General features: G+C 43.1%; 1 protein-coding gene across 3 annotated transcripts in view; it reads right to left on the reverse strand.

Annotated features, from left to right (window-relative positions):
- Positions 1-27,233, reverse strand: part of astn2 (astrotactin 2) — a 680,356-nt gene that overhangs the window by 53,444 nt on the left and 599,679 nt on the right. For all 3 annotated transcript variants that reach the window (XM_076283459.1, XM_076283456.1, XM_076283457.1), the window contains one exon: positions 2,708-2,849. In XM_076283459.1, the coding sequence (XP_076139574.1) occupies positions 2,708-2,849 (142 nt within the window). The remainder of the gene's footprint in view (positions 1-2,707; positions 2,850-27,233) is intronic.

The raw sequence follows: 27,233 nt of genomic DNA on the forward strand, positions 1-27,233 counted from the left end.
CAATGTAGCCTTTTATTGTTTTTTTTGCCATGAATCGTCTGAGCTGTGATGAAATCGTGTGTTGTTTAAAGTTGGGACGATTACTGTAGGCCTAGGCTATACTGCCCATATTGGAATAAAAAAAATAAAGGCCCACCCTAGGCCTACTTCGCAAAAGTCCACTCCGTTGAAAAATCCTGGCTATGGCACTGTTAATGACCTCGTGTCGGAATGGCAGGACGTTTGAAAAAAGGTCAAGTGCCGCTACTCCGACAATGAAAAAAAAAATGTCGCAGTAGTGGGACGCCTGAAAATTAATGTTAATGCCGCCACTTCGACAATTAGACGCCAATGTCTAAGTAGCGGCATGTCGGAATAGCAGCATGTAACCCTAAGATCTGGATAGCGCCGCTAAGCACACTGTCCTGGCAGCGCTAAGCACTGAGCGCCGCTAAGCACACTTCCCTGGCAGCGCTAAGCACTGAGCGCCGCTAAGCACACTTCCCTGGCAGCGCTAAGATCCTGGTAGCACCGCTAAGCACACTTCCCTGGCAGCGCTAAGCACTGAGCACCGCTAAGCACACTGCCCTGGCAGCGCTAAGCACTGAGCGCCGCTAAGCACACTTCCCTGGCAGCGCTGAGGTCAAAAGTCTCCATTTGTCAACACAAGACGTCCTAGCGTCCCCGAAACTCACACTGCCCATTTGCTTTACGCTAATATCCTGTAAAAACACCCCAAACCAAAACAAACACAGAGAGAGAAAAATAACCTCAAATGCCCTGCTGGATTTGGGTTAGGGTTAGGGTAGGAAATGTCCTGCTGGATTTGGGACGCTTCTCCCTGCTTGATTTGGGACGCTTCTCCCTGTTACAGTTTTCTCAGTTGCTTTGATGCTTTTCTCAGATCAGAATTATTAGTTCAACCTCCACAACATTTAGTCATTTGTGCACATCATAGTAGCAATTTCTTCTTTTCTCTGAACAAATTGCAAATGCTTTTGAACATGTATCAGTTGCTTTGTCATGTCAGTCAAAATGAACTATAGTTATGGATACTGACTAGTCGTTGCCAATAAAACTAATAGTCTTCATTTAATTGCTGGAGTCATTACATACAAAATTGGTGAACAAGTTATCAAATTCTGTCACAATGCTGTAGAATTGCAAAGAGCATATACAGTAAAACTGTGAAACGTACATATTCAGTGTCTTGTACTCAGTTACTCCCCTAACTACAACAATATCTAACTTTACTGTAGTTTTCAAATGGCTGTACAAGTACTGTATAGTGCTGTCTTGAACATTTTCAGGTAGTGTCACCGAGTTTTGACCTTTTTTTGCATGGGAAAACACTAAGAGCATAAACTGTCGTAATGAAAACATGACAAAGCCATTTTACTATCTTGTTCATTAACGATGGTGTCAAGACTTCTAATTTGAGTTTCATTAACATAAATACTTGCTTTTTGAGGAATGGACTATCCATTTTGAGCAAGTGACGTGCTTTTGCAGGCTATCCACTAGGTTTTGCAGTTTGCACTAATTGTTTTGAGAAATGCACTAACTGCTGTGCAAATGTTAATAGTGATGTGAGAAAAGCACCAAAGCAACTGAGAAAACTGTAATACACACATGTGTGACTACAGGGCCAAGAGGGTTACACTCAGCTAGTTTTGGTGCCCCAGGCTGGTTAGGCCTGGCGTTGGGCTCTGCATAGTTCCAGTGCCAAATCTGAGTACTGAGATCTAGGATGGCAACAATCATCTTTTTGTAGCACCTGGGCAGATAACCCCAGATAAATCTGTCCAGTTCAATATAATGCTACCATGTGACTGACCGCACCGGAGATGGAGCCAGGGATGGCGACTCTGTCACCTGGCCAGTGCTCACCTGGTGAGGTGCGTTCAAATTGATAAAATATGGGCAAACGTTTCTGGTTAAAAAATGAACTTTTCAAATGTGAATGTTTGGTAACACTTTACTTGACACATTCATAGCAGCTGTCATAAACTGCACATAAGGCATTCATGACTGTTTCATGAGACTTGAATTAACATTCATACCAAACCTTTCATGAATGTGGAAGACAGAACGACGACAATTTGTCAAAATACAAGTCCATCAATTGCAAAGCAGCATGGCCGTTTTTGTAAATATTTCATGAATATCTTATGAAGACTACATTGAATGTCACTTTACTATACAAGTTGTGAAGTATTTGTAATCATTGAGTTTAACACTGGGAGGTAAACTAGCCTACATTCAGCTGACTTGTATTTGTGTAACCTGGAACAGTTGGACATTCCCAGTAGCAAAAGATGAGAAATTATCTGCAAAGGTTACATCATAAAACAAATACATTTTTATGAAACAAAACTGATTTGCTTGACCATGTTCTGTCTTTTTGGCACTGGAGTAGCCCATTGACTCAGATGTGACATGGTCAGGTAAGAGGTTTGGAACAAAAACGGCAATGCTGCTATGCGATTGATGGACTTTTATTTTGACAAGTTGTCGTCGTTCTGTCTTCCACATTCATGAAAGGTTTGGTATGAATGATGAGTCATGTCTCATGAAACATGTGTGTATGTGCAAATGATCATAGTGAACTCAAAACAAACAAAAGAATGTGTAAAAACATTAGCAGACCTTTACCATTATTTATTCATTTGAACACGCCTCTGGGCCGCATCTGGGCCGCATCTGGCTGAGTGGCGGGCACACTTACTTGTAGAGGCTATCTGGCTCTAGACACTTGAAGACCAGCGTGTAGAGAGAAGGGTGGGAGCTGTCTGGGCTCCGTCTCCCGGCAACCACACAGGCCGAGCCCAGTCCAGAGAAGAGGTCATCCACCAGACTCAGAACCTCTCCTGGAGAGAGAAGGGACAAAGGAAGAAAGAGGTCAGTGATGGTGTCCACTATTCAACCACACAAACACACATACACACACATACACATTAACACACATGAAAGTGACTCTGTGTGTGTGTGTGTGTAAGTCGCTTTTCCATGAAAGTGACTGTGTGTGTGTGTGTGTAAGTAATTTTTCCATGAAAGTGACTGTGTGTGTGTGTGTGTGTAAGTCATTTTTCCATGAAAGTGACTGTGTGTGTGTGTAAGTCGCTTTTCCATGAAAGTGACTGTGTGTGTGAGTGTGTGAATGTGTATGTGTGTGTGTGTGTGTGACTGTGTGTGTGTGTAAGTCGCTTTTCCATTAAAAAGGGACTGTGTGTGTGATTGATCCAAGAGCTGGCCTGCTGTGCTAATAAAAAGACTTCCTGCAGCACGTCACCTCACTGCCCACTACCCCCAGGACACACACACACACACACACACACACACACTGCCCACTACCCCCAAGACACACACACACACACACTGCCCACTACCCCCAGGACACACACACACACACACTGCCCACTACCCCCAGGACAAGTGACCCAAACTGGTTTGGTCAACACATCTGAGGTAAGAGGTTCCTCTTATAGTATTACACTGACGACTCCTTGACCTGTCTGGCATCATCTGAGTGCACACAGAGAGAGAGAGAGACGCACAGACACACACACAGACACACACACAGACACACACACACACACACACACATGCACACATACACGCGGTCACGTAGAGCACATACACAAAACGAGACAAGTTGAAGGTGTCAAGGAAACATCCTTCATGTGAGCTTACAGGAATGGAGCAGCACTCTTTTAAAAACAGTTCCCAGCAGTGCGATGTGTGTGTGTGTGTGTGTGTGAGAGAGAGAGAGAGAGAGAGAGAGAGGGAACAGAGAGCAGAAAAAGAGAAGAAAAACACGGAAAACAAGACAGAGGGGCCTGTCAAAACAGCACACACACACACACACACACACACAGAGGTGGGGGTCATAGCGCTGTACCCTGCTGCCCCCTCTAAGGACAACACATACAGGATGCCTCACACTGACAGACAGACACACACACACACAGAGACACACACACACAGACAGACACACACACACACAGAGACACACACACACACAGAGACAAAAACACACAGACAAACAAAGGCACCGACATAGACAGACAGACACACACACACAGAGACAGACACACACACACAGAGACAGACACAGATGAACATACAGACAGAGACAAACACACACACACACACACACACAAGCGTATGAGAGAGACTGCAGACTTTTGCTGAGGTTACATAAGGAGGCCTCTGGTGAAAAGAGGAGAGGAGAGGAGAGTAGAGAAGAGGAGAGGAGAGGAGAGTATAGTAGTATAGTAGAGGAGAGAGGAGAGAAGAGAATGGGCGAAAGAATGATTTGCCATTTCCCATGAAAAAAGGAGTTTGTATATAGATGAAGCTTCCGTGCACATTCCAGCCAGGAGCCAACTTCTCATTTTAGAAAGTCCCAAAACACTGCACACACACACACACAAAGAAAGTCCCAAAACACTCCACACACACACACACACAAAGAAAGTCCCAAAACACTCCACACACACACACACACAAAGAAAGTCCCAAAACACTCCACCCCGCATGTGAGCAACGGCAGCTGCTCAGCACACTGTACGCATGGGCCGTATATCCCACAAGCAGACAAGGAACACACACTCACACATCCCCAGGATTCTGTTCAGTTCAGATCAAAATCATTCTTGTTATTGGCTCAAAAAAAGCCACAAAGCTGAGAGAGAAGAGAGGGAGAGAAGAGAGATCCATATATATATTCTGCCTCCAGGGAATTGGGGTTGTGCTGTGGTGTGTGTGTGTGTGTGTGTGCTTGAGTCAGGGTTGTGCACAATTCGAATTGCAATTCTGCTTCCTGTTTGCTACCTCAATTGAAATGCAAGTGAAATTCATGAATTGAATTGGAATTTAAGAGCCAGTTTCAATCCAATTCTAGAATTTTGCACAAGCCTGGCTTGAGTGTGTGTTTATGCTGTGGTGTGTGCGTGAGTGTGTGTTTATGCTGTGGTGTGTGTGCATGTGAGTGTGTGTTTATGCATGTGTGTGTGTGTGTGCATGTGTCTGTGTGTGTGCATGTGTGTGTGAATGTGTGTTTATGCATGTGTGTGTGTGTGCATGTGTGCGTGAGTTTGTGTGTGTGTGTGTATGTGTGTAGAATTCCACAATTTCTCCCAGGACATCTTGTGTCCCTGAGTTAGAGGCCCACAGATTCAGAGGGTATCCTAGATAGCTCTTTTTCTTAAGTGGTCAACTGCAACACTGGAGAGCAGATCACACACACACGCGCACACACACACACACACGCACACACACACGCACACACACACACACACACACACAGATACTGAGGGCATCCTAGAGAGCTCTTTTTCTTAGGTGGTCAACTGCAACACTGGAGAGCAGATCACACACACACGCGCGCACACACACACACACAGATACTGAGGGCATCCTAGAGAGCTCTTTGTCTTGGGTGGTCAACTGCAAGAGGTCTTCCATCAGTGGAGAGCAGATGACCCTCTCAATACGCACCACACTCTCACTCCAACACTTTTGTAATCCTTTTCAAAATCACACACACACATGTACAAACACAGACATACACACACACACACACATGAGGGTCATCTGCTCTCCACTGATTGAAGACCTCTTGCACACACACACACACATGTACACACATACATACATACACACACACACACACAAACACACACAATACGCAGCACACTCTCACTCCTCACACTTTTGTAATCCTTTTCTGGAAGGCTGCCATGAGTATGAGCGTTGCTGATGGGAAAGAACTAATTCATCATCATTGCCATGACGATTATAATCATCACAATCAGCGTCATGGCTGCGGTGCTCATATCAACAGTGTCCAGCGCAGCGTCCAGCGCAGCGTTCAGCGCATCTCCTGAGCATGTGCTTGATTATCTTAGATTGTGACGTAGCCCAGTAACGTCACTCGCCTGTCCTGAGTGCATGCAGGCAAAACATCTCACACTCCCCTCCTCTTACTCCTCCTCCTCCACCTCATCCTCCTCCTCTTACTCCACCTCCTCCTCCTCTTACTTCACCTCCTCCTCCTCTTCCTCCACCTCATCCTCCCCCTCCTGCTCCTCCTCTTACTCCTCCTCTCCCTCTTTCTCCTCTTACTCCTCCTCCTCCTCCCAACGCCGTGACCTCAGACGCTTCTCCACAGTAAAAAAAATGTAGAAACAGAGACACACAGACACACACATACACGCGTGCGCACACACACACACACACACACACACACACACACAAGCCATGTCGTCTCTTGGTCCAGGATGCTCTGGCTTTGATCTTCATTGGGCCCAAGTCATCTGTGGAGTAGCCGCCAAAAGTCCGTAAACATCTCTGTTATGATCTTACCGTATGTGTGGCCTTGGCCCTTAAAAATACGCGGCACACACACACACACACGCAGGCACACAACACACACACACACACACACGCAACACACACACACACACACGCACGCAACACACACACGCGCACACACACACGCAACACACACACTTAAAACTACACAGCTTTGTCAGCAAGTGGTGGATGAGCTCAGGAGCTCCATGTTTTGCTACTTCACACGTGTTCTTATCTTCTCCTTCCCGTTTCCAGCTGTTTCGTGTTAAATGTTAAACGATCATTTCTCTATCTGGGACACATGGCATTGTAACGGTAACAGGAGCCCAGCTGTTTCATTTCTCTATCTGGGACACATGGCATTGTGCCACTTACAGTACAACATAGTTTAGCAAATATTTTGAAATGAAAATGTTGATTTTCCTCAAATTTTCAACATGACAATAAAGAAGGACAAAATAATGAATGGACATTAGGACATTATCAAACAACATTCCACATAGACATGCAGACCAGGGGTAGTGGTCCTCGCTGGTGTTGCTACTGCTTGACGTAAGACTGGGGGTATATCTCAAACTGACCACTCACTGGATTACACGCACACACACACATAAGACTGGGGGTGTCGTGGCAGATATTCAGACTCGGGCCAGAAATTAAGTCCAAACATCTTGCCAACAACGTAACAAAAATACACCATTATAAGTGCTGAAGTCAAAAACTTGTCCCAAAAAGAAGGCGCAAAAGTCCGGCAGAGTTCCGTGCAAAAATTCCTTTAATGACTACATAGCGCAAAGCCTGAGTGGATCGCACGATCGCACTCCCGAACAAAGGTAGAACTCTCTTACTTATACCCCTCCAAAATGCTGACACAACACTACCCCGAATGAACTTTTCACCTTAAGTTTATGGAAAGTTCAGGGGTGTACAGTATAGAGTGATCACAGGTCATACATTGTGCATGGGTTAAATATCGTTCGCCCCCTGCACTCTCCTACTGGTTGTTATGAGTAGAGCTCGCCCTGTGTATGCGTTATCTTGCAGCTTCAAGGCCGACTTTGGTTTCCTCAAAAGGCCTAGGCTAAGGCAGCATGAGACACAGTGCAACAAAATGAGACACAGGGCAGCAAACAGAGACATAGGGATACAGAGCGCACGTAGGGGGAATTCTGGTAGAATAGCTTCAGTATGTTAATAGTATTAGTTAAACTTGTTATTTAAAATGTTATAAGAGTATTATGGTTAGGAATAACTTCAGTGTATTACTTGATTATGATTAAGGTTATATGAATACATGCTTTACAGTTTCAAACTCGTTCTCTCATCATGATGTCTACAACCCATAGGATAATTTTATACAACATTCCCTCCTTTGAGACTTGCATAGTCTCACAAACTAAAAATTATCCTTCCTTTCTCATTTTTATTTCTTATACTGGCTACTGTCTCCGACTTTGTACACTATAAGAGTATCAAAAATGGGTAGAGGTAAGAAGGAATATCACCATTAACATGTCAGTGAACATGCATTTCCGTGTCGTATTTTCGCTTTTGACTAAGCCATCATGGTATACACACAACATATGGTTTTGATGTTATACACCCACAAGATAATGCAGTACTAGTACACACACTTTTCATACACACTGATTGTATCTTTTTGTTTAACACAAAATAGTTATGGATAGTTTTGAACATATGTACAATAGGTGATTAAAAACAACATACTGACTACTTAATGTAGTATCACACTCATGATTTGCTTGTTGAAGGTAAAAAGCCATTTGTTGATGGTCTTCACCAGCACGGTAAAATCTATAAGCTGCAAAGTCACATTGCATAGTTGGTCGTTGAGTTGTTGGTTCTCCTACTGATCTTGTTGCTGGTACCTTGTGTTCATTTCATGGTTCTTTTGGTGTGGGCCCTGCTTATGCTACAGGCATTAATGTGGTCATGAATGGGGTCCTTGTTACTTCTATAATGGCATTTTCTCTTTCTTTGGTATTATGCTCTTTGTTTCTTCCTTGATGGTTTTATCTTAGAGTAGAATATCAGAAACTGGTGTTACCGTCCCTAGATGTGTACAATGCGGTGTATGAATCTTCCTCATCTGAGCCGTTTGTTGGATTTAGGTGATTGTGATCTCATGTCAATCGCGTTGCTTTGGCTTTAATTCAGAATTCCCCATTGGCCTTTCATGCTATCGCATATCCCAGTCCAGCGCAATCTTATTGTAGGACTGGGGCTGGACCTGGAATAGGTATTAAACTTGGAGCAGGGTATGGACTTGGGGATAGTAATGGGTTTGGAGTAGGGAATGGCCTTGGGGGTGGTAATGGGTTTGTAGTAGGGAATGGGCTAGGAGTAGGGAATGGTCTAGGAGTAGGGAATGGGCTTGGGTATGTTAATGGGTTTGGAGTAGGGAATGGCCTTGGGGGTGGTAATGGGTTTGTAGTAGGGAATGGGCTAGGAGTAGGGAATGGGCTAGGAATAGGGAATGGGCTTGGGTATGTTAATGGGTTTGGAGTAGGGAATGGGCTAGGAGTAGGGAATGGGTTAGGAATAGGGAATGGGCTTGGGTATGTTAATGGGTTTGGAGTAGGGAATGGGCTTGGGTATGTTAATGGGTTTGGAGTAGGGAATGGGCTAGGAATAGGGAATGGGCTTGGGGCGTGGACTGGAGATGGAAGTGAAGTTGAAATCCTCTGGCCTGGAGCTGGTGTCATTTGGGTGTAGAGGTTTTGAGTTGAGATCATCTGGTTGCAGGGTTCTGGTCGTAGTTTGAAGTCATCTAACTGTGGACATTGTGTAACACCGCCACTGGAGTAGATGACTGTAGCCGCATTGAGCTGAAAGCAACAGTTACAGGTGGACTCCCCCAGACTCTCAAATCCTCACACCTCGCTCAAGCAATGTAGCACTCCTGGTCAGATTTATAGAGACAGCAGAATAGAACAAAAAGAAACAGCACACAACCCATACAGCCACACAAATCCTAAACCGTTTGGGAACTTGGAAGATTTTCAGATGAAGAAATTCATACAATCAGTTAGATTTAGCCCATAAGTCCTTCTTTAAGTCAGTCGTTATCAAATCTGTAAAACAATTTACCCAAAGTTAGTTAGATTATATGTGTAACGATCCTGTGTTCCCTGTCCCTCCTTTGTTTACTTCCTGTCAGCCATGTGCTCCTTTGTTTGTCTTGCCATGTCCCAGTTCCCTGTGTCTCCGCCCCTCACCTGTTTGTCATTATTAGTCTGCTCATTTAATTATGAATTCCAGCCCTGTGTTCACCTGTCTCTCGTTTTACCTTGTTTCGTGTCCACCTGTGCCTTGTTAAGTCCCTGTGTATTTAAACCCTCTGTCTCCCCTCAGTCCCCTGTCGGTCTTTGATGTTGTTTCGTGGTTGTTTCGTGGTTGTAGTGTGCATTTTGTATTAAAGATTCCTGTTCTGACGTTTACGTGTGCCTCGATCGCTACTTGCCCTGCGCCTCGGTCCAGCTCTCCATACTGCAACCCTGACAATATGTTAGATTATATGACACACAGATTAATATTTAGATTAATATTTAGATTAATAGTTAGTAATAGTAGTTAGTTAATAGTTAGTAATGGTTAATAATAGTAATATTTCGTAGCAATCAATGTCTACATGCTGTTATTCAAATTTCATATCCCTCCCTCCTTTTGACATTTTTTCAATGTCAACAAAAAGTGGGATAGGTCTCGTATTCTTTTGGTTGTCAGTCTGATTAAGACCCCAGGTACGTCGCTCCATTCACAAATTGCATGCACACTCACTCTTACATCTTTCACTCACCTGTCACTCACTCAAGCCTCATTCTGAATCAGTAACAGCTAATCTGCCCCACCCTGTTGCGTCCAACAGTTCCAGTAGGATGGCAAGGTTTTATGCTATTAGTTATTCTGAAATATTGTTGCTTTGGGTATTCACTCCCTACTACCCACATCCTTATTTCTCATGTCGACCGTCAATCAATACTAAGCGATCACAATCATCTTACCAACTTTTCACGCATTTCCACCTTCCTTGTAACTAATTAATTATTTCACAGAGTTATCATTTCATGGAAATAGTTTATGTTTTTTTTTTATTATTATTATTATTATAAAGCGATTATTTATGATTTTAGATTTATTTAGATTTTTTGGTTTATTCTGTTACTTTTAATTTCAATTTCAAATTAATTTCACTTATAGAGCGCCACAACATTACACATGTCTCATAGCGCTCTACAGAGTGTTTTTATGCTTATCAAATTTATTCTGTTCAAATTTTCTTTGTCTGTTCATTCAGCATATGACATTTATCATATCATAGTTAAAAATAATGAAAGTTTTGTTTTTATAAGGCAACTGTTACACTATTATTGTTTGTAGTTTTTCTTATATAGATTGTCATAAGCCATACTCTCACTCTTTATGAGATTTGGGAAGCACAACAAAGTGTCCATTATTACCTACTGCTCTTAATACCATTACTCCTTAATCAGTTATGAGATCAATATTGAAGAATACTTAATTGTTCTGGCCTTTACTTGCCCTTTCAGTTTCCCTAATCATTAATGTGTGTTGACCATGTGTATTATTCTAAGCCCTAGTAGAGCATCTTCTTCAATGACACATCAGATTGAACCCTTTCTTAGGGATTACTGGCTATGGATTCATATCCATGGCATCCTAAAGCCATGAATGCAAATTTAGACTGATTCTGGACTGGCCTGGCAACCAGAACCATGGATTGAAAATGATTTGAATTTTGAGCCAGAGCATCCTTAAAGACTCCTGGCTTACATTTCAATCCTCAGTATCCTTGAAGAACATGCCGTCAATCGTTCTGTCCCTTCTTAAGGTGTGGTGGGGGTTAGTACATGTGTGTCGTCTTTTAGTTGTGACTTGAATATTGGTGGAGGTCCAACTGAAGTGTACCTCTGGTCCGATCCAGCCCTGACAGCCACTCTGGAGATTGATGAGATCTCACTCCATGCTCATTCCTTTTCATCAACGATCATACTGTCTCTTTAATTGTTGCCACATCGAGACTTGTTGCATTGGTATTTGCTGCACCTTGGTTGACAGTTGACATTTGTTGATCAAGTGGGGACCTCATAGTCCCTCTCCCACTCATATTCTGATGAGTATGATTTTTTAATTTTTTTTATTTATTTATTTATTTTTTTGAATGCCATAAAGACAGTTCCAGCCATAGTTGGTGTATTTTTGGTAGTCTCTTACTTCACTTGCGGAGGCTGTCTGCCTTTTTGTGTTCTTTCACTCCTTTTTCCAAAATGAGGCTCGGTTGAAAAGGAGTCAGGCCCAGTGAGCAGTATCAGGAGAATGCAAATGCTCCTCCCTCTTGCTGTGGTCCACTCCTTTTGTCGAGGTGGGACTTGTGGCTCCTCCCCCTTGAGTCTGGCAGCGGTGGCTAACCGTCTCTGAAACAGTCTTAGCATTGGTATCACATGGGTAGACGTTGGTGTGGGTGACATGTCGGTTGGCTGTAATCAGGGCCTGGGTCTCGGATTCAGAGGGCACACAGCCTGTAGACAGACTCAAAACTGTGTTTAGTCAGTGGTTAGTTTCTAATCTTTCCCTGCTTCTGTACCCTGCCTTATCTAAAACATTAACCCTATTTGTTTCAAAGAATACCCTGGTTTTCATATCATTCCCCAAATTATGATGGTATCTCAGAACAGACACTACACTGTGCAGTTAGTCAATTTGTTATTTCAATTTAGATTTTTATCCTAATAACAACTTAATCAAAGTATTTTTCGAAATTTCCTTTCTCTACTCTTTTTTTTTTCTTAGATTTATCAATTCAGTACATTTCTTACACTGTGGTAACTATTTTAAGGATAACCTTTTAAAACATTTTTATTTTATTGTATATAATCTTAGTTCTTCAGTTAAATTGTATTCAACATTTCAATTAAACTCACTTTAAGTTCAGAAGATGGATGGCATAATTGTGGCAAACGATTGTGATCCTAATATTGACCGGAACAATTGAGACTATGATTTTTTTCTAGAATGCAATATTCATTTTTCTGTTCTTTTCTGTTATACTATCCTTTCCTTTCTAACAAGTTAACTAAAACTGGTGACTAAACACAATAATTGGTCAAAAGTTCCAATTCCATTTTCTCAATTCAGTGTCCATCCGCACATGAGTCATGCTTCCACCTCAACCCGGGTACACCCGCTTATACACTTGGACACAGCACAAATTCTGTCCAAGGCACTGGGCTTAACTTTTGCTGTACAGTCTTTTCCCGGTTTCCTTGAGGGGAGGTCAGGGCTCAGTGGCGGAGACCTCTACAGCAATCAGAAGTTAGATAAACTCACTTTCTCAGACACACAGAAACATTTACTTGCCCTCGGTTTGCATGCACTTACATTGGTTAGTATGAGATATTACATCAATCTTTTCCAAAAAATTTTTATATCACTCACGTTTCTAAGTTATCTCTCCAGCCAAAATGTTCTCTTTTCCATCAATTTCCATCTTTTGATTTTACGCTGCACCAACCAATGACAGTACCACAACACACCAGGCAGGCTATTACTTTGTTTCAAAAAACGTAACCAACAAAAAATAACCAACGAAAATACAAACTAAACTCAACATTAACTCATAACAACATATGCTCAGCAACACTAGTAATTGTAGCATACATTTTTCTAATTTCAAATGACTGAAATTAGTAATAGCAATTACAGTAAGGTGCAGTAATACCACATCTGATTCACCTTTATTTCACCAATTATTCCCCGCACCAATGCCCTTCAATACCAACACAAATACCTTCTTATCCTTTAGCTTACTATGAGGCGTGCCATTTCCAGCCTCTCCACCCGTGCGCGCCTCGAGTGGATAGCAATTACTATTGCAAACCTGTCCTCATGTGAAACATAAAATTTACTGAGCGACTAGGGCAATTTTTACCTGCCGGCAGCTATCCCACGACAACATCAATGTCTATGAGCAGCCCACCGCAGTACTCAGCGTGACTTCTCTCATGCGACCCTTATGTCACTGAAACGTTAGTCCGCGATTAAGATTCTATCAAGCGACAATCCCGAAATCCGACATCTTTGTCGTGCGGAATTCATCGCGATTATATCTTTTTAGGTTCTGAACTATAGCTCTCTCCCGACCCATTATTCGTCAAGAGCTAATAGCAGAGGCGTCCCGTCTCACAAAAGCCCTTTAATCTTACACTTCATTTGCAATGATCAGGGATATAATTAGATTTGTGTCAATTAGTGAACTAACTTACAGCTACAAAAGCTAATTAACAGCTGGTATTCAAGCACAGCAGTAGCTAACATTTATGCAAGACACAATTAAACACACAAATAAGCTTTTTCTAATAGGCTCTTCATCCATATTCTAACCATCCATTGCTCTTCATCCATATTCTAACCATCCATTGCTCTTCATCCATATTCTAACCATCCATTGCTCTTCATCCATATTCTAACCATCCATTGCTCTTCATCCATATTCTAACCATCCATTGCTCTTCATCCATATTCTAACCATCCATTGCTCTTCATCCATATTCTAACCATCCATTGCTCTTCATCCATATTCTAACCATCCATTGCTCTTCATCCATATTCTAACCATCCATTGCTCTTCATCCATATTCTAACCATCCATTGCTCTTCATCCATATTCTAACCATCCATTGCTCTTCATCCATATTCTAACCATCCATTGCTCTTCATCCATATTCTAACCATCCATTGCTCTTCATCCATATTCTAACCATCCATTGCTCTTCATCCATATTCTAACCATCCATTGCTCTTCATCCATATTCTAAGCATCCATTGCTCTTCATCCATATTCTAACCATCCATTGCTCTTCATCCATATTCTAAGCATCCATTGCTCTTCATCCATATTCTAACCATCCATTGCTCTTCATCCATATTCTAACCATCCATTGCTCTTCATCCATATTCTAACCATCCATTGCTCTTCATCCATATTCTAACCATCCATTGCTCTTCATCCATATTCTAACCATCCATTGCTCTTCATCCATATTCTAACCATCCATTGCTCTTCATCCATATTCTAACCATCCATTGCTCTTCATCCATATTCTAACCATCCATTGCTCTTCATCCATATTCTAACCATCCATTGCTCTTCATCCATATTCTAACCATCCATTGCTCTTCATCCATATTCTAACCATCCATTGCTCTTCATCCATATTCTAACCATCCATTGCTCTTCATCCATATTCTAACCATCCATTGCTCTTCATCCATATTCTAAGCATCCATTGCTCTTCATCCATATTCTAACCATCCATTGCTCTTCATCCATATTCTAAGCATCCATTGCTCTTCATCCATATTCTAACCATCCATTGCTCTTCATCCATATTCTAACCATCCATTGCTCTTCATCCATATTCTAACCATCCATTGCTCTTCATCCATATTCTAACCATCCATTGCTCTTCATCCATATTCTAACCATCCATTGCTCTTCATCCATATTCTAACCATCCATTGCTCTTCATCCATATTCTAACCATCCATTGCTCTTCATCCATATTCTAACCATCCATTGCTCTTCATCCATATTCTAACCATCCATTGCTCTTCATCCATATTCTAACCATCCATTGCTCTTCATCCATATTCTAACCATCCATTGCTCTTCATCCATATTCTAACCATCCATTGCTCTTCATCCATATTCTAACCATCCATTGCTCTTCATCCATATTCTAACCATCCATTGCTCTTCATCACATTTACTCTCAGATGTTGGGCTCAGCTTTGTTTCATTTTCTTAAACTTTTGCTTTTTTTTTTATTTTTTTTTTTTAAACATTCTTTTCAAATATCTATCCAATTGGTATGGTATAAAAATGGTGCGGCTCCTTTAAGGCTCAGTATATAGGGAGGGGGCAATAAACACAAAGAGATTTTTTTTTTAAAAACTTGTCGAACGGAACAAATTGTATGACTATGGTTCACCTATTTCATGGGGAAAGATGAGACAAACATCTTTTAAGCGATTCAAACGTAATTCAGGACATAAAAAAGGATTGCAGAAGACTGAAAGCCATATTTTATATCTTTTGTCATGCATTTTCAGTTGACAGGAAAGTTTATGAGAATGCGCACACCCGATGTCGCCCACACACTCTCAAAACTGATCCCTGCAAATTATTTACGCCTTAATTTCTAATGGTATATACTTAAATAAACCTTTTGATAACCTATGCCGCCACTTCCAAACAGTTTCAGTCATTTCTAACCATAATTTTTTTTTTTTTCACTGAGCTCAGGCTCTTTTCTGTCCGGGATATTCAAGGTCATCCTCTGATAAGCACAAAAACTGTGATCTGATGCCAAACAGCACTCCTAGTAATTTCTCATTCATAGCCTACTACTGCACAATACGGTTGTTAGTTTACAAAACATAAGCACACACATGCGGGGTTATTACACATATATTTTGCACCAAACTCTGCCAGCGACTCTTTTCAATACTCTTAATTTTATGTTTAACAATTTAACTAGGTTCTTTTGGAGGAGAGACAATTTCTTACCGTCAACCTGGGTGGAGTCCTGCACTCCAACACACTCAACAAAATCACAGAAAACAAAAAGCTCTACTTCGCATTAAATTTTGTGGGCCCTGGTGTCCTGTAGTGCAGGCTCGTCCCCCCAAGCTTCGGGTGTCTCGTTATCTCTCCTGGCTGGCTCGCCAAATGTCGTGGCAGATATTCAGACTCGGGCCAGAAATTAAGTCCAAACATCTTGCCAACAACGTAACAAAAATACACCATTATAAGTGCTGAAGTCAAAAACTTGTCCCAAAAAGAAGGCGCAAAAGTCCGGCAGAGTTCCGTGCAAAAATTCCTTTAATGACTACATAGCGCAAAGCCTGAGTGGATCGCACGATCGCACTCCCGAACAAAGGTAGAACTCTCTTACTTATACCCCTCCAAAATGCTGACACAACACTACCCCGAATGAACTTTTCACCTTAAGTTTATGGAAAGTTCAGGGGTGTGCAGTATAGAGTGATCACAGGTCATACATTGTGCATGGGTTAAATATCGTTCGCCCCCTGCACTCTCCTACTGGTTGTTATGAGTAGAGCTCGCCCTGTGTATGCGTTATCTTGCAGCTTCAAGGCCGACTTTGGTTTCTTCAAAAGGCCTAGGCTAAGGCAGCATGAGACACAGTGCAACAAAATGAGACACAGGGCAGCAAACAGAGACATAGGGATACAGAGCGCACGTAGGGGGAATTCTGGTAGAATAGCTTCAGTATGTTAATAGTATTAGTTAAACTTGTTATTTAAAATGTTATATGAGTATTATGGTTAGGAATAACTTCAGTGTATTACTTGATTATGATTAAGGTTATATGAATACATGCTTTACAGTTTCAAACTCGTTCTCTCATCATGATGTCTACAACCCATAGGATAATTTTATACAACAGGGGTATATCTCAAACTGACCACTCACTGGATTACACACACACACACGTAAGACTGGGGGTATATCTCAAACTGACCACTCACTGGATTACACACACACACGCACACACACACGTAAGACTGGCCACTCACTCCTTCTCCTCATGCACACAAATATGAATGGAATGTCTCGAAGAACGTCAAACAGCATGATGACTCGAGGAGAGAGAGCATATGTATTAAAAAAAGAAAGAGAGAAAGATCATGAAATAGATAAAAAGACCTAAGAGGGCCGTTTGAAGTTGTATTTTTATGGATGTGGTTTGGGCAGGAATAAACACACACACACACACAAACACACACACACACACTGGTTTGGGCAGGAATAAACACACACACACACACACACACACACACACACACACTGGTTTGGGCAGGAATAAACACACAGACACACACTGGTTTGGGCAGGAATAAACACACACACAAACACACACACACACACTGGTTTGGGCAGGAATAAAATGCGTGTATGTTTTGATAATCTGAAGTCATCTGCATGCTGCATGTCTCAAGGGCAGAGTGTGTGTGGCCAGCCGTGGCTTATCAACACACACACACACACAAACTCAGGCAGGCACACAAACACACATCCATGGCCACATCTTACTCCACCCCCTCCATCTATCCGCAAAGTCTATTGTGTGTGTGTGATTGTGTGTGAGTGTGATTGTGTGTGTGTGTGTGTGTGTGTGTGTGTGTGTGTGTGAGTGTGATTGTGTGTGTGTGATTGTGTGTGTGTGAGTGTGATTGTGTGTGTGTGTGATTGTGTGTGTGTAAGTGTGATTGTGTGTGTTTGAGGGTGATTACGTGTGTGTGAGGGTGATTGTGTGTGTGTGTGATTGTGTGTGTGTAAGTGTGATTGTGTGTGTGTGAGTGTGATTGTGTGTGTGTAAGTGTGATTGTGTGTGTGTGAGGGTGATTGTGTGTGAGGGTGATTGTGTGTGTGTGAGGGTGATTGTGTGTGTGTGAGGGTGATTGTGTGTGTGTGTGATTGTGTGTGTGTGATTGTGTGTGTGTAAGTGTGCGTGTGTGTGTGTGTGTGTGTGTGTGTGTGTGTGTGTGATTGTGTGTGTGTGTGTGTGATTGTGTGTGAGGGTGATTGTGTGTGTGTGTTTGTCTCATTAAAACTGCATCAGTTGCGTTCCCCACTGACCCCCTGCACATACATCTCTGTGCGCTGGCATGCAGGCTTCTGCACCAGTCACACAGACACACACACACACACACACACATACACACACACTCAACAATCTGAACCGCTTCTTTGCTCGCTTTGAAGCACAAAACAGCACTTGCCCACAGAAGACCCATCCCCCTCCACACGAGCAGCCCCTGTGCCTCTCTGCCGACAGCGTGAAGAGGACACTTGCTGCTATCAACACCCGTAAGGCAGCAGGCCCAGACAACATCCCAGGTTGTGCGCTGAGGAGCTTAAGGATGCTTAACACTTCCCTGAAGCAAGCCATCGTCCCATCATGTTTTTTAAAGCTGCCTCCATCATACCTGTGCCGAAGAAAACTGCTCCATCCTGCTTCAATGACTACCGCCCCGTGGCACTGACACCCATCATCATGAAGTGCTTTGAGCGGCTTGTCATGTCACACATCAAATCCATTCTCCCCCCCACCCTGGACCCCTTCCAGTTTGCATACCGAGCCAAACGGTCCACAGAGGAAGCAATCTGCTCTGCCCTCCACCCAGCCCTCACCCACCTGGAAAAAAGAGACTCATATGTGAGATTGCTGTTTATAGACTTCAGTTCTGCATTCAACACCATAATACCACAACAACTCATCTGCAAACTTGACAAACTGGGACTCAGTACCTACCTCTGCAACTGGCTACTGGACTTCCTCTGTCAGAGGCCTCAAGTAGTACGTGTTGGCAATAATATCTCAAGCAGCATCACACTGAGCACGGGGGCCCCCCAAGGCTGCATGCTCAGTCCGCTGCTCTTCACCCTGCTGACGCATGACTGCACTGCAACCTACAGCAACAACCACATAGTGAAATCAGCAAGACCAAAGAGATTGTTGTTGACTTCCGGAGAGGTCACACCCAACCCCTGCCACTGACCATCGACGGTGCTGTGGTGGGGAGAGTGAGCAGGACCAAATTCCTGGGGGTGCACATCAGTGAAGACCTCTCCTGGACCACACAACACTGCATCACTGGCGAAGAAAGCTCAGCGCCGCCTGTACTTCCTGTGGAAACTCAGGCGAGCAAGTGCTCCACCAGCCATCATAACCACATTCTACCGAGGCACCATTGAGAGCATCCTCTCCAGCTGTATCGCTGTGTGGGGCGGAAGATGCACTGAATTCAACAGGAAAGCCCTGCAGCGCATAGTGAACACAGCTGGAAGGATTATTGGTGCTTCACTCCCCTCCCTGAAGGACATTTACACCTCCCACCTCACCCGCAAGGCGACCACAATTGTGAGTGATGCAAGTCACCCCGCTCACAATTTGTTTGATCAACTGCCCTCTGGGAAGAGGTACAGAAGCCTGCGCTCCCGCACCACCAGACTCACCAACAGCTTCATACACCAGGCTGTTAGGATGCTGAACTCTCTCCCCCCTCCACCCTCAGCTACATAACATCCTGGACTTTGGACCCACAACTCCACTTGCACTACTCCACTTGTACACTTGCACACTTTGCAACTTGTTGTTGTTGTCCTGAAAACACTTCTGAACACACTTCTGCTGCTCTTACATAACTTGCACCACTATGCCACTTGCATACTTAGGTCAAACAGAACTACCTCAGCCATTTATTGGCCTGACTTTTGCACTATTATATTGACTGTCTACTGTATGCACAATTGCACATTTTCAACTCAAATTTTGCTGCTCTTATTTCTTCATTGTATGTGCCTTCTTATTTTTACTTTTTATATTGTTTACTTGAATGTTATGTTTGTCTGTGGACCTAATTGGTAAAATATGTCTTGTCTCCACCGTGCGATAGTGGGAAACGTAATTTCGATCTCTTTGTATGTCTTGACATGTGAAGAAATTGACAATAAAGCAGACTTTGACTTTGACACACATCTCTGTGTGCGCTGGCATGCAGGCTTCTGCACCAGTCACACACACACACACACACTACTCAAACGAACCGACAGCTTATCTGGCCCTCACTGGACCACTGCAGATGGTGATGGCATCATCCTCCCTCTCTCTCTCTCCTGCTCTCTCTCTCTCTGTTCTTCTCTTGCCTTTTGCTCACATCCTCTGTTTCTCTTTTTCTCTCTTCCACATTCCCCCTTTTCTCTCTGCCCTTCATCTCTCTCTCTCTCTCTCTCTCTCTCTCTAACACACACACACAAACACACACACACACAAACACATACACATACACATACACATACACATACACACACACACAAACACACACACACACAAACACACACACACATACACGTACACACACACACACATACACACATACACACACACAAACACACACAGACACACACACACACTCTTACCCGGCTCAAAAGTAACAAAGAAATGGGGCAGAAGACAGTACGCCAATTCACGTCTAGGGTTGAATTACGTGAAAACATCTAATCAAAAGGACTTCAACAACAACAGAACAAAACACAAAGCAAAGCTCCGCCGCTTCTCTGGAAGGCCAAGCCAAGTAACACACACACACACACACACACACCAGGCCAAGTAACACACACATACACACACACACACACACACACACACACCAGGCCAAGTAACACACACATACACACACACACACATGTACATCAGCTCCAGAGGAGGAGAGGCGAGGCGGTGTGATTGTGTGTGTGTGTATGTACACATACACACACTGGAGGTGTAGATTTTCTACAAGCCGCACAATTATGGTTAGCACTACTGCAACTAATACGCCCTTCACTATTTGTGTTCCTCGTTTTCTAATAACTACACTGTACACTGTATTTGATAACTACACTGCTACACTGTATTTTGCTGTATATTTGGACTTTTTCTTTCTTCTTCACCCCCAGTTCCTCTATCTCCATTGTGGACTTGTTGACCCTTGTTGTGTTCAGTTTTAATATCTCATTCTCCCTGTTCTCTCTCTATATGTCTCTTTCTTCCTGTTCTCTCTCTCTATCAATTCATTTCTACTCCTCTCTCTTTCTGTCTTCCTCCCTCCTTTTGCATTGCTTACTCTCTCTCTTTTACTCACTCTCCTCTGCATCCTCCCATTCAGTCTCTTCTCTAACTATCCTCCCTCTTTCCTTCATTCACTCATTCCTCCCATTCCTTCACTCTCTTCTGCTCTTTCTTTCTCTCCATCCCTAATCCTCCCTCTCTCTTCCTCCATCTTTTCACTCTCTCATTCCACCCCTTTCTCTCTGTTCCCTCTCTCTGCTGCACTACTTCCTCTCTCATTCCCCCTCACTCTCCTTCTCTTTCTTTCTTTCCATCTCTACCCTGCTCTCCCTCTCTCTCTCCCTCTCTCTCTCTCCCACCCTGGGCCCCTATGCTGGCTGTTGCCCCAGAACCCTGCGTGTGTCACTGTCTGTCCTTCCCCCTCCCCCTCTTCCTCCCCCTCCCTCCCTGGTTCTCCCCCGCCAAGATCTGGCAGCTGGCGGCGAGAGCCCCAGGCTGTGCCAGGGGAGCAGGGGTAGGGGCAGGCATTCACCTCAGATCACCCCTCTAGCAAGACACCTCCACCTCAGCAAGAGCGGCCTGGCCCCAACACCAACACCACCACCGAGAGGAGGAGAGAGATAGACATGGGGTAGGACGAGAGAGAGAGGGAGAGAGAGGGCACAGGTGTAGTAGAGCACAGGTAGAGCACAGGTAGAGCACAGGTGTAGTAGACCACAGGTAGAGCACAGGTGTAGTAGACCACAGGTAGAGCACAGGTGTAGTAGAGCACAGGTGTAGTAGAGCACAGGTGTAGGTGTGGTAGAGCACAGGTAGAGCACAGGTGTAGTAGAGCACAGGTAGAGCACAGGTAGAGCACAGGTGTAGTAGAGCACAGGTGTAGGTGTGGTAAAGCACAGGTAGAGCACAGGTGTAGTAGAGCACAGGTAGAGCACAGGTGTAGGTGTGGTAGAGCACAGGTAGAGCACAGGTGTAGTAGAGCACAGGTAGAGCACAGGTGTAGGTGTGGTAGAGCAGTACAGGTAGAGCACAGGTGTAGTAGAACACAGGTAGAGCACAGGTGTAGTAGAGCACAGGTGTAGTAGAGCACAGGTAGAGCACAGTTGTAGGTGTGGTAGAGCACAGGTAGAGCACAGGTGTAGTAGAGCACAGGTAGAGCACAGGTGTAGGTGTGGTAGAGCACAGGTAGAGCACAGGTAGAGCACAGGTGTAGTAGAGCACAGATGTAGTAGAACACAGGTAGAGCACAGGTGTAGTAGAGCACAGGTAGAGCACAGGTGTAGTAGAGCACAGATGTAGTAGAACACAGGTAGAGCACAGGTGTAGTAGAGCCCAGGTAGAGCACAGGTGTAGGTGTGGTAGAGCAGTACAGGTAGAGCACAGGTGTAGTAGAACACAGGTAGAGCACAGGTGTAGTAGAGCACAGGTAGAGGACAGGTGTAGGTGTGGTAGAGCACAGGTGTGGTAGAGCAGTACAGGTAGAGCACAGGTGTAGTAGAGCAGCACAGGTAGAGCACAGGTGTAGTAGAGCACAGGTGCAGTAGAGCACAGGTGTAGTAGAGCACAGGTGCAGTAGAGCACAGGTGTAGTAGAGCACAGGTGTAGGTGTGGTAAAACACAGGTGTGGTAGAGCAGTACAGAAAGTGCATAGGTAGAGGACAGGTGTAGTAGAGCAACGCTACTCAAACATAGTCACTTTTGCTCATTTACATATTGGCCATAGGGTGCTACTGCAGGCTACCAGTCAATAGATTAAAATGTCATTTAAAACCCATTTATCGCCCTTGAACATTTTATTGATCTACGACACCTAAAATGGCTACTGAGCTGTAACCAAGCCATAACTTCACCAGTGCCATGGAAAAGATAACAGAGTAAGAGAGAGAGAGGGAGAGAGAGAGAGAGGCAGAGAGAGAGAGGGATAGAGAGACAGAGAGATCCACTGCCCTTGTGTTGAGCGACCAACTCAAAGGCCTTAGGGGTGAGCTGGAGATGGACGAGGCTGTCAGGGTGACCTTTCTCTGAGGTTAGTGAATTGCCACGGACTCTCCAAAACAACTAGTCTCCTAAACGTCCAGTTTAGAGTGTGGCTACCCGACCCGAGCCCGACGGGTTGGGTCGGGTTCGGACAAATATTTAGAAATTATTCCCAGACAGCACACATACATCTGCCCGATGTCGGTTTCAGATCAGCATGGAATCTTCCCATAATAATGTCGCAGGGGTATCGGCCTGAAGTCGCTTCCATGTATGTTGGCTTTTGATCGTTCCTACTACCCAAAGCAGATCCCGCTATCTGTTTTTTTTACCCCAGCTTCCATGTATGTTGGCTTTTGATCGTTCCTACTACCAGACGCAGATCCCGCTCTATCTGTTCTTTTTCTGCGTGTGTAGCAGGCAGCCGGGCACGTCAGATCAGCCTCCTTGAGCAGCGATTTTCAGGTTGGTAAATTCACTCATGTAAATTGTCAGAAAATAGGCATTGTGTCAATTATATGACTGTTTATATATTTGCCTGCTAGGCTAAGCCATAACTTGGTGTACATTACTTTATAAAGAGCTGTTTTGGGGTAATTACAACTTCGTTGTGAATTAATTCAGGTTAGCTAGTTGAGCTAACACTGGAAAATATGTTAAACCTAGCTAGCGGCTATGGCGAAATGTTAACACTACAGCATCCATGATTACCGGTACAAGGACAGCAATATGCTTGGGTGTAAGAATAGCAAGTTATTATTTGACCGTGAGACTTAACCCAGGAAAGGCTGTCGTTTTTGTATGGAGGAGTGGGAGCTAGGCTATTAGCTAACGTTACTGTCTTGGCTGAGCTAACCTGCTGGTCGTGTCATCATAACGCCTTTGCACAGAGGAAATGCACAGATAAATGCATCAGCCGAAGTTCCCAAAGCAAATGTAGGCTACGTTTCAGTCCCAACTTTCTCTAGTCACTTCCAGAGTTCGTGTTTTGGCCGGCGTTAGCTCGCTAGCCAAGTAACGGCATTAGCTCACCTCTGCTTGATTGAGATATCAGTTGAGGTAATGCTAATGGGTTTAAAATCTATTTCTCCGAGCTCGGTAGTGGTTCTCTGCATCTATGAAAATTCCTTGACAGCAATCGGTAAGGGTAGACTTTAAAGATGAAAGTGTTGCGGTGAATTAATTGTTGTTTTTGTCTCTTGCAGGAGAAGAACCTGATTTTTGGGGGAACATTTTCTAACAGCATTTTTTCATCATTCAGACTTTTTTAAACATTAAATAAAACTAGAAAATGTAATTTCGAGGAAATTACCAGTGCATGAAAATATAAACATACTGTATATTAACATAAAATGCCAAACAAACTTTTATTTGGAAACAGTTGGCAGGAGTCATAGTTGATAACAACTGACAGTTGAAATGGCTGAACAGTTAAATAGTTGAGTAGTTTAAATAGTTAAATGATTTAATAGTGAATTATTGTAGTGAGGACATTTATTTTGAAACAGTTGTGGGCAGAGGAAATAGTAGTCTTAAGAGAGCCAGATTGTATGCTTAAAGCCTGAGACAGAGTATATAGCTTAAAAGTTGAATGTACATAGTGTAATGGATGTTGATAGACAGAAAGTTGAATGGATGTTGATAGGCAGATTGTTTAATGGATGTTGATGGATAGTTTAATGGGTGGATGAGTGAATGGTTTGAAGAGGATGAATGGATAGAAAGTTGGATGGAATGTGCCTTATATCCTTGTAGAATGGAGAGACACAGAGAGAGTCGGCCTAGTTAAGCAGAAAGCAGTTGATACAGGTGCAATCAGTTTAACTCAGGGGTGTCAAACATACGGCCAGCTAGTTGACTGGTCCTGTGCTGTCAGTTTGGCTACATTGTCGGGAGAAAATCAGGCGTTGCGACAAAATTCAGAGACAAAGTGCAGCCTGCAAACGGAGGACAAGATGTTTGGGCATTTTATTGTATTTTGCACCAGGAAGTGTTGTGTTGTAAAACACTAAACTTGGATCATGTTAAAGTGTGGTTGTGCAAACTGTAAATTTAATCAGGTCGCGAGGTCTGACTCACCGTCAGTTTGACTGTTTTCTTAGTGATAATGGCATTCTGTCTGGCTTACCATACCACGCTGTAGTACGGTGGTTAAGCCGAGGTGCCGTACTCAAGCGTTTCTTTGAACTATGAAAGGAAATTGGACAGTTCTTGGAGAAAAAAGGCAGACCAGTAGCAATTTAAATGCCCGGAATGGGTGCAGGATCTGGCCTTTATGGTGGATAGCCTATTACACAGCACCGCCACCTAGCCTGCAAAATTATTTGATCTGATGTAACCTAATCGTATCAGTTGATCGTATTGCTCATGCACTGCTAACTTATGTTTGTTTAATTCATTTTATTTTTCATTCAGTTGCACATTTACATTTTTAAGGCAGGATGTTAACTTTCTTCCTAGCTCCCACTTGAGTTTAGTGTGGTGAGTTGGTTCAGGTGGTCAGATGTAAAAATGTAGGCCTATCCACTCAACTATAAAAATAAACCAGTTGTTTATGAGAGTGAAATGCATTTTATTTCAATTTCATTGGCCTCTCTGAATAAATGTGTAATAATCTAATATATCCCTTGTCATTATGTAGGCTACAAATGTAGGCTGAAGGGTAAAGCATAGCCTACTGAAAAAAACTAAGCTGGAGATTTGGAGTTGTCAAAGGATGTTTTGCAATTATTTCACTGGTCCGGCCCACTTGAGATCAGATGGGCTGTATGTGGCCCCTGAACCAAAATGAGTTTGACATCCCTGGTTTAACTGGCCCTTTGATGGGTCCTAATACTGAGGCATTGACATTCTATAAAAAATATTAGATTCACACCCCCCAGGTATTGATTCGAATGGCATTATACATGTGGATGGGTCTGAGAATGTTTTCTGTAGGGTAACATACTACTACTATAGATCAAGCTGCTTCATGCAATAGCATGACTTATGCTTATAGTTCTATTCCAACGTTGATTTCTACCCAACGTATAGTAAAAAGAAAAGACAAATTTAAAACTAGAAACCTAACAAATATTCTTTCCATACCTCAGCATATTCCTCAAAAGCCAGAGGCATTTTCAGCTAACATGGGTTTACTAAATATAGGTGCACTTACTACCAAAACCTTTGCAATCAATGATTTTATTAGTGAAAAAAAATTGGATTTTCTGTTTCTTGTTGAAACCTGGCTGACTTCAGACAGTGAAGCTGTTCTTGTTGAAACTTGTCCCCCAAATTATAATTTCTTCCACTCAATTAGACAAGGCAAACGAGGTGGTGGAATTGCCTCCATTCTCTCAAACAAATATAGTTGCACTAGAGTCAACATTGGCGAATTCCCTTCCTTTGAGTATATTGCCCTCACTTTGAAGGCTGACCCAGCTGTACTTCTATTAACCTTATACCGCCCTCCTAAACTATGGACTGGCTTTCTCGACCAGTTTTCTGAACTTATGTCGCTCATCATCACTAGCTATGATCGGATAATTGTAAATGGCGACTTTAATATTCATGTCAATAAGACAACTGATGCTAAAGCCAGTAAGTTCCTTAATGTGTTGGACAGTTTAGAGCTAAAGCAGCATGTTACAGGACCCACCCACAACCTTGGCAACACCCTCGATCTAGATTTCTAGAGGGATAGAAGTCACAGACTTATCAGTAAATTATATAAATATGTCTGATCATTATTGTGTATTTTTTGATATAGTACTACATACTCTAAAAATTCATCCCGAAATTGCAATAAAATCGTGACTCTTGGACATTAGAGCAGAACAGCAGTTCATAGCTCTTATAGACTCCATAGATTTAGATATTTTACATCATCCCATTGATCAAAATGGTAGAGGCTCTCAATTGTGAATTAGGCGCTCTGCTTGACAGAGTGGCACCCTTAAAGACTAAAAAAAGGCCCTGTAGCAAACTGACACCTTGGATGAACGAAAATATCCATGATCTAAAAAGATCATGTAGAAAAGCTGAGAGAACATGGAGAAAAACTAAGTTACAGGTTCACCGTGCCATCCTAAAAGAAAAAATAGCAAATTATAATAGAGCTATTCGGAATGAGAGAAGGAACCACTTCTCTAAGGTAATTGCTGAAAACAGTGGAAACTCTAGGGTGTTGTTCTCTACCATTGATAGGCTATTGCATCAAACACCTTTTGATACACTCAGTCAGGCATCCTCTCT

This window comes from Alosa pseudoharengus, unplaced genomic scaffold (genome assembly GCF_046254945.1).
Source record: "Alosa pseudoharengus isolate Yale_2024_CS ecotype anadromous, Long Island Sound unplaced genomic scaffold, YU_APseudo_1.1 YU_APseudo_1.1_scf_14, whole genome shotgun sequence".
Taxonomy (NCBI): domain Eukaryota; kingdom Metazoa; phylum Chordata; class Actinopteri; order Clupeiformes; family Clupeidae; genus Alosa; species Alosa pseudoharengus.